Source organism: Emys orbicularis, chromosome 13 (genome assembly GCF_028017835.1).
Source record: "Emys orbicularis isolate rEmyOrb1 chromosome 13, rEmyOrb1.hap1, whole genome shotgun sequence".
In the NCBI taxonomy this organism is placed as follows: Eukaryota; Metazoa; Chordata; order Testudines; family Emydidae; genus Emys; species Emys orbicularis.
This window is the reverse complement of record NC_088695.1, coordinates 45,005,664-45,013,999: the sequence shown is the minus strand read 5'-3', so window position 1 is coordinate 45,013,999 and position 8,336 is coordinate 45,005,664. Positions and strand designations below refer to the sequence as shown.

General features: G+C 40.0%; 1 protein-coding gene across 1 annotated transcript in view; it reads left to right on the top strand.

The window, feature by feature from the left end:
- The first annotated feature begins 7,279 nt into the window (after positions 1–7,279).
- LOC135887614 (ABC-type organic anion transporter ABCA8-like) overlaps positions 7,280–8,336 on the top strand; it is a 55,355-nt gene continuing 54,298 nt past the window's right edge. The window contains exons 1-2 of the mRNA XM_065415333.1: positions 7,280–7,381; positions 8,026–8,236. Of these exons, the coding sequence (XP_065271405.1) occupies positions 7,280–7,381; positions 8,026–8,236 (313 nt within the window). The remainder of the gene's footprint in view (positions 7,382–8,025; positions 8,237–8,336) is intronic.

Here is an 8,336-nt window from a genome sequence, read left to right as displayed (position 1 = left end):
AGGCACTCTAGTCTTTCCTCCTGTCTAACCACAGGCTGCTGCGCCTCGATCAACCTCACAGCTCTGGGGCTAGCACATTCCTTACTCAGAGGTTCAGGCAGGCTGAAGCTCTTCAGAGCCCATGTCTCCGGTCAGACTTGCCACTTGCCCGTGGGAGGAGCCTGTCAGCTCTTCTCCCCTTCCTCCTTTTCAAGTCCTGCACCTGGCCTAAAAGGCAATGCAGGTGCACCCTGGGACAGGCTCCCTGGCGGAAAGTTACCAACTAAGATTGGTTTATATACCCTGTCACAGGCCCCTCTTTTGCTTGGCTGTCATGCACTAATGTTATGTAAATAAGAATACACTTTTTTAATCTAGGACCATAGCATCTTTACCCTCTTTTTTACCATGCCTAACAGCCAAGTCTCACTACTGATGCTTGGTGCGTCGCTCGCGTTTGCCTGAGTACAGAGTACCTCTGCTTTTCATGAGCTACACAGTACACAAATCACCCTGGATGTGGCTGCGGCAAACCCCTTCTGGGCAGTGCCCCGCAGGTTGAGTGCTGCTGATCTCCTCTAGTCCATCCTCCAATACAACCTTAGCTTCAGAACATTTTATTTCATTTTGTCCCAGGTCATTCTGAATACTTCTGACTGGGGGGTTTCTACCGTCGCCCTTGGGAACTGAGTGAGAAACCGATGTACACATCCCTAGTTTTCACTATTGAATATGTGCCATAGAAATCTGCCTCTGGCTGTGAAAAAGATATAGAGATTGGATATCGTGCAGCTTTTTAGCTTACCCTCTATTCTATATAGATGAAATTCGAATTCTCTTTTAAAATATAGTGTTAGGGAAATTAATGTTATTTGATGTGCCTTGTTTCCACATGATAAAGGGGGAAAGGGATTTCCAGCCAGTTGGAGTTACTTTACAGAACTCTGTTATATACAGTATTTTGCCAACAAAGTTGTTGATCCGCTGAGTTTTGCCCTTCTACCTACATCAAGGCATCATTGCACTGCTGTTACAGTCAGCTACTACTCTTGCAGGGAGGAACAAGAGATTTTTACAAGGCAGAGCTTGTTTTTTATTTTTGTATTCAACGTTTCAAGAGTTTCCTGAACCTAACTTTTGAGAGGAATTTTTCTTCAGCAGCTAGGCAGCAATATCCTCTGTTAGCACTGTAGAAAAGAAAGCAATCTGAAGAACTGCCAAAGAGGGTAAAGAGGGGGCAGCTAGTGAAGTAAACCAAAGTGGTCATGTAAGCCAGGCCTTTTTGGCAGAGTTATTGAAATGAAGGGTGGGAGGAGCCCCAAAGAAGCATGGAGTGTCATTACAACGATTGGAAAGTAACGGCAGGAAAAAGAACACATCTGCATTATTTACAGATCCATTACAAGAGCAAATATTCTGAACGCTTCTCAAAACTTTCCCCCTAAGGTAAGATCTCTATTTTTTTTTAAATTCCATTTGACTCCTAATGTATGAAAACATCTGGTAATTAAAGGCTCTAAAACTAACATTGTTCCAGTGTGCCCTGCTGTTTTGTTTGAAGCTTGTTTGAACTGCCTGATTAGCAGATGCAGAATCTTTCTAAAGTATGAAGTTTAAATTTCTTTCTACTGAAGTTTTATTGCCATTTTAAGGCTTTATTACTTTATTTTTTCTTATTTGTGGTCTAATTACAAGACATTAACAATTTTCAGCTTTTCACAGAGCACGCTTTTCTGCAGTGTGTATTCTGGTTTTAAAATAAGTCATCAGATAAATTTAGCACATATATAATATATATAATATGTATAAAAGTGATATGTTTCCTTTACATGTTTTTTAAAAATTCCAGTGGGGAGATATATTTTTTTTTAAAACACAGATGAAAATTCCTCCACGCTGTTTTCCACCCTCTACTGCAGCATTGTGCTAATAAAGGGGTATGTCTACACTAGGCAGACTGTATCAGCATAGCTGTGTTGGCATAGACCTGTAGTGGAGATGCAGCCTACATGGACAGAAGGGTTTTTTTCTGTCAGTGTAGGAACACCAACTCCCCAACTGACAGCTTAGTCTACACTTGGAAGTTATATCGTCATGGCTACCTTGGTCAGGGGAGTGAAAAAACCCACACTCCTAACTCAGGTAGCCATGCCAACATAACCACCAGTGTAGACACAACTACGTCAATGGAAAGGTGCTTCCGTTGATGTAGCTAATGGCATTCAGGGAGGTGGTATACCTACCTGGACAGAACAACTCCTTCTGTCAGTGTAGACTGCATCTACACTATGGGGCTATGCTGGCGTAGAAATGCCAGTTCAGTCTCCATAGCATAGACAGACCTTCCATTAGACTGAAGTGCTCTTTCGTTGACTAAACTGCATCTACACTTGACAGTTACATTGGCATAGCTCCGTGGGTCAGGGGAGTGGTTTTTCACAGCGCTGACCAGAGCTGCTGCTAGGCATAAGCAAAATAAGTAATTGTTTAGGGCCCCAAGCCACTCAAGGGGGCTCCCTACTCTGGGCAGGTCTATACTACCGGTGAAGTTGATCTAACTTGCGTCGCTCAGGGGTGTGAAAAAGCCCGCCCCCCGAGAGACACAAGTTTTGCGCTGTCCACACCAGTGTTATGTTGGTGGGAAACGCTCTCCCGCTGATATAGCTTCCGCTTCTCGCCAAGGTGGAGTTCTTATGCCAATGGGCGAGCGCTCCTTCACCAGACGCGCCACGGCTGCATCTGTGCAGCTGTGCCAATGTAGTACTGTAGTGTTGACTTGCCCTCTGTTAAACAAGTTTATTCGTGTGTGTGTATGGGTGGGAGGAATAGATCAGTGGTTTGAGCATTGGCCTGCTAAACCCAGGGTTGTGAGTTCAATCCTTGAGGGGGCCACTTAGGGATCTGGGGCAAAAATCAGTACTTGGTCCTGCTAGTGAAGGGCAGGAGGTTGACCAAGACTCAATGACCTTTCAGGGTCCCTTCCAGTTCTATGAGATAGGTTTTGCAGGGGGATCCCAAAAATATTCTTTCTTAGGGCCCCCAATGGGCTAGCACCACTTCTGGCACTGACCCATGTAGCCATGCTGATACAACTTTTGAGTATAGACCAAGCATTGTCCTTTGGTGAGTTGGTGTTCCTACACTGGCAGAAAAACTCTTTCTGCATCTACACTGGGAAGCTATATGAGTGTAGGTTCTATAGTGTAGACATAGTCTTCGAGGTGGTCTATGGAGAAAGGACAGTAGAGGTGGTATTAGTACCTGATGCCTTATTTTCTTTGCATTTCCCACACAAGGAGTTTCAATTTTGTGATGATAAAGTTGCAGGCATGTATCAGCGTTTCAAGTGTATATTATCTTTCAAGAACACTGGAGTTTTAAAAATAAAATTAGAAACCCAGGAAATGTGCCATAGAAATCTCTTGGTAGGTGTGAAAAAAGAAAGAGATATGCTATAGTGCAGTTTTACTGCTTAACCTCTATTAGGATAGAAAACAACCAAGGAATTGAAAGAGAAAATTGTACTTCCACATTACATGTAAATCACCACTAGATTAACTCTGCCCCAGAAGAATTGCTCTAATGTAGTATTCTCAGACTCATTTAGAAAGTACTGCACAGTGTTATTTTTGCAGTTTTGTGATTGGTTAACTTACTTGTCTCTTATAGATGGCTAAGAGAGTAATGGTGAAATTGTTGACTTTGATTGCTTGATGCAATTGTGTGGTTCTTGTCATGAACGTTCGGTCGGGAAGGTAATGTGAAATTGTTTTCTGTTGGCTCGTCTGCAGAGTGACGAAATGCATTTCTGGAAGTCTATAAAACTGCAGCTAACTTAATTTGGAAGTAAGTTTATTATAGCTACTCTGCAGACCACTCAATTCCAGCTGTACAAGGGAACTATTTTTTGTCCTTTCCAAGTACAAATGTTGACTTTTGTTATCTCTTGGAGCAGAGTTTGGATTGTGGAGGTCTGCAGTTATGTGGTTTGCTGTGGAAGTTAGAGTTTAACTCTGAATTGCCTGGGTTTCTGACTTTTTTTTTTTAAACTTAATCTTCTGAAAGAAAATTTTATACACATTGGTGTGAGTTTGCAACCTAAAATTCTCCACACCCAAGTGTTTAATGGGGAAACTTCTTTAATTTTTTTTAAAAACATCCACTCCCTTCATGAGATGGGCCCTGTGCTTGCAGATGCTTAGATTCCTTGAGCCTTTACTTGCTCATTCTGATTTGCTCCCCAAATCTTCAGCGCCATGATAAGCCTCCATCTCCTACGCTCCAAATTCCATCTGATCCTACCCATTGGAGTCAATGGGCATTTTGCCATTGGCTCAATGGGATGAGGATCAGACTCTTGCTGTCAGGTCTTGAGCAAATCACTTCACTTAACTTCTAAGTTTGTTTCCCTGTATGTAAAATGGGGATAGGACACTCATGTGAGATACATGCTACAGGTTAGTTCATATTTGTACAAGACATTTGAGGATGTAAAGTGTTATATAGTATGTATGTATTTATGAGACCAGCATAGTAGAGGAGGAAGCTTGAAATGTGGAATTAATTTTACAACCAAATTTCTTGTAACCTTAGTTTTCTATTTCAACGTTTCCTATGTATAAATAATTAACAGCCACACGTTGTTCTACTGAGAGGTAAGTTTGGGTCTAAAATGAGAGATGTACTCCATTATGAAATGACTGGAGTAATTTCTCATTGGAATAGCCTACCTCAGTCCTGCTTTTTCAGTTATAGTGGCATTCCCTCTGGCTTTAGAAGCACAGAGAAGTTCACCTGTAATAACAGTAATAATAATAATAATGATGCTGAATAATAAAATAATGTGTTAAATAACTTTAGTTGTGCCACATTTTTGTGTACATTGCAACTTCAGAAAGCAAATCACATAAGCAAGAGGTGAACATGTGATGTGCACTTTTATCTTTTCTCCTCCTCCTTTTGCACTATTTATCATCAAATTCCAAGTCTGAAGAAAAAGTATTAACAAGACCAACTATATCATGCCAAGTGATCTCAAATCCCATTGAAATCAATGACAGGGGAGGGTGCGCAAGCACGTTCTGGGATAGGTTCCTGGGTTAGCACTGAAGGAGTAATTAGAAATCTGAACCTATTGCATCTGGAGCAGGCAAATGTTTTACTCCCCACCAAAAAAAAAAAAACCACACACAACAACAATAGTAAGGGGAACCGAGCTGCGTAAGTGCATTTGGCATCATTTATAAGTAAAGTCCAGCTGTCCAGTCAGTAACATCTGGAAGCGATATCCAAAGGGAAAACAATGAAACACATCCAAGTTCCTTTTATTTCAGCTACAGACATTTTAAAGGATCAGATGCAAAGATGTCTTATCCTGAGCTATGCATGTGTCGTGGTAGTCGTGTTGTTCCCCGGATATTAGAGAGACTAGGTGGATAATATCCTTTATTGGACCCATTTCTGTTGGTGAGAGTGACTGAAGAAGAGCTCAGTGTGGCTTGAAAGCTTCTCTCTCTTGTCAGCAGAAGTTGGTCCAATAAAAGATATTCCCTCACCCACCTTGCCTCTGTAACTGAGCTCTAATGCTTGGAAGGTCAGGACATCTGTTTGTATGAAAGCATAATTTAGCCATACCATAGTTGATTGCATTTTGGCTTTTTGATTGTAATTAGATCTGGGAGATCTATTATTTCACAGATGTCACCCCTTCAACGTTTCACCAGTTACTCAAACTTGACTGATTTATGTGTACGTAGCTCACCCTTATGGACTGATCAAACAATTCTCTACAACTAGTGCTTTCAGTGTTCACTAGATGTGTTCTTTGAGATAGGTGATACTTAGGCGACCAAACATGTTGTTTCTGCTTTGATTGGATAACTCCCATCTTGAAAGGAATTTTAAAGGCGGCAGCCAAACACTTAATAGAATCATAGAAGATTCGGGTTGGAAGGGACCTCAGGAGGTCATCTAGTCCAATTGCCTTCTCAAAGCAGGACCTACACCAACTAAATCATCCCAGCCATGAGTTTGTCAAGCCGGGCCTTAAAAACCTCTACAGATGGAGATTCCATCACCTCCCTAAGTAACCCATTCCAGTGCTTCCAGATAAATATTCTCACAAACATGCATTAGTTACTCTTTCTCTTTATGTGACTATCATTGGGAACAAAAATTCACTCAAGAATGTCCCTGGGCTTGTTCCTGCAAGATGTGGAAATGCCTTCGACTCCTATTGACTTCCATAGAAGCGAAGGGTGCTCAGCTCACAGCACCTTCAGGAGTTGTTCGACGCTTTGCAGGATCAAGCCTTCAGTGAATAAGAGGGGCTGAATTCAAATTCAATACTGTGGTGGTGGTTTGAACAATACTTTTTTGTCTTGCTCACTCATCTTTTTAATGGTTATTTAGGGCTAAATGCAGCACTCCTACAGATAATTCCAAAGGATTTGAAGGACTTCAGGCTCTGTTTCTTAAAACTATGTATACATTTATAATAAACAGAAGAGTTTGACTTTAAATTTTAAATTAACACTTTTGTTCACTGGTAGGCCAAGATATGAAAATAATGATTTTTCTAGTTTTTTAAGTTTTTCTACCATTGTTAGGTTTTTTAGGAGTCTACTGAAAATTCAAAACATATTTTGTATTACTTAGTACCATTTTGCATACCCAGATATATATGACTGCATAATTAGTAAGTTGGGTGTCTATTTTTCACATTACAAATATCATTTAGCTTGAGGTCCTTTTAGGAAATAATACTTTCAAACTAAAAACAGCAGAATGCATACACACTTTTTCTGAAAGTATCAATATAATTAAAAATGAAGTAGTATTGTATGTTGTTTAATTCTAAGAAGAAGACTAAAAACCCTAAATAGAGGAAAAGTTAAGAAAACCCTGCATCTACAACAGAAAAGTTTTCATTATCCTTGTAGTTTCTCCCCAACCCTAACATTTTTAGTAAAGGAGAGCACCTGAAGTGAGTTCTTTAATGATCAAAGTGAGTTCTTTAATTATCAAAGCCCTGGGAGAGGAGATGGTCTATTAGTTATGGCATTGGGTCTAGGAGCAGAGAGATCTGAATTCAATTTTTCTGCCAACACAGACTTCCTTTGTATGAAGAAACTTTGGCAAGTCTTTGGTTTCCAAATCTGTAAAATGGAAATATTGCTTAGTTTGGTAAAGTGCTTTGGTATCCTTGGATGCAAAGCATTGTACAAATACCACTACTATTTTTTCTTTGATTTGTTCTGTTATCATTTACATCCTTTTGTTTCTCTCTCTAGATCCAGAAATGCAGAGACTTCTAAGAAATATGAGTGTGTGTCAGCAAACTAAGGCTCTCTTATGTAAAAATCTACTTATCAAATGGAGAATGAAAATGCAGACCTTTCAGGCAAGTACAAAAAGATAGTTTGGGAATAAAACAAAAAAAAGCTGGGTCATGTGAGAGGGTTATTTTCCCCCCCCCCTCCAAAAAAAAAACAAAACAAAAAAACAATTTGTATTTGAGAGAGTAGAAAAAGTGAGACAATATTTGAAAAGCCCCAATTGTTGCAGTTTTTTGCGAGGCTTTTTCACCCATCCTAGTTCTTTTTCTCATTGCTGCAACAGACAATAGCAGAAACTCTCTCACCTGCCGATTGTTATAGAAGCTAGTTGCTCATGGTTTTGTGGTGACACACAGAGCACCATCTTCATATTATATGCACTCATGTAAAATCAGTGAACTTTTTACGAAGAGTTGAGCTCTGTGTTTCATTGACTTAATAGGCAATATTACTCTTTGTATTTGCGTTGCTGTAGTTCGAATTTTCAAGCATTAGCAGATGTGAAAGTTGTAAGCTCTGAGTGATGTTAAAGTGACTATATTCTGTGACAAGATTTAGATTTTGCGGAAACTTCATTTTTTGAAGGAAAACTGTTCCATCTAAAATGTATTGACTGGCTTTATTGCTTATCTGATAATCAGGGAGGGAACATTCACTCTGAAATTGTTGTGCCGTTCTCTCTGCTCATTTACTCTTTTCCATTACCCAGGAATGGATCCTGTCACTCCTATTTCTCTTTCTGGTGTACTTGGTATCTATGTTCACATTAAGTTACCCAAATCCTGAAGTGCCTCTGGCTTTCCTGGGACGATTAGATGACCCTGCCTATAATGCTACTGGGATTACAGTTGCTTATACACCCATGACCCGCAGCACGAGACAAATAATGAATAAAGTGGCTTCAGACTCTGTAATGATAGGTATGTGATGCCCATTAAATATTTAGATTTATTACTTTAGCTACCATACCTGTACTGTGTCTTAACATGTTCTGCTAGTATACAATATTCATAAGAACAT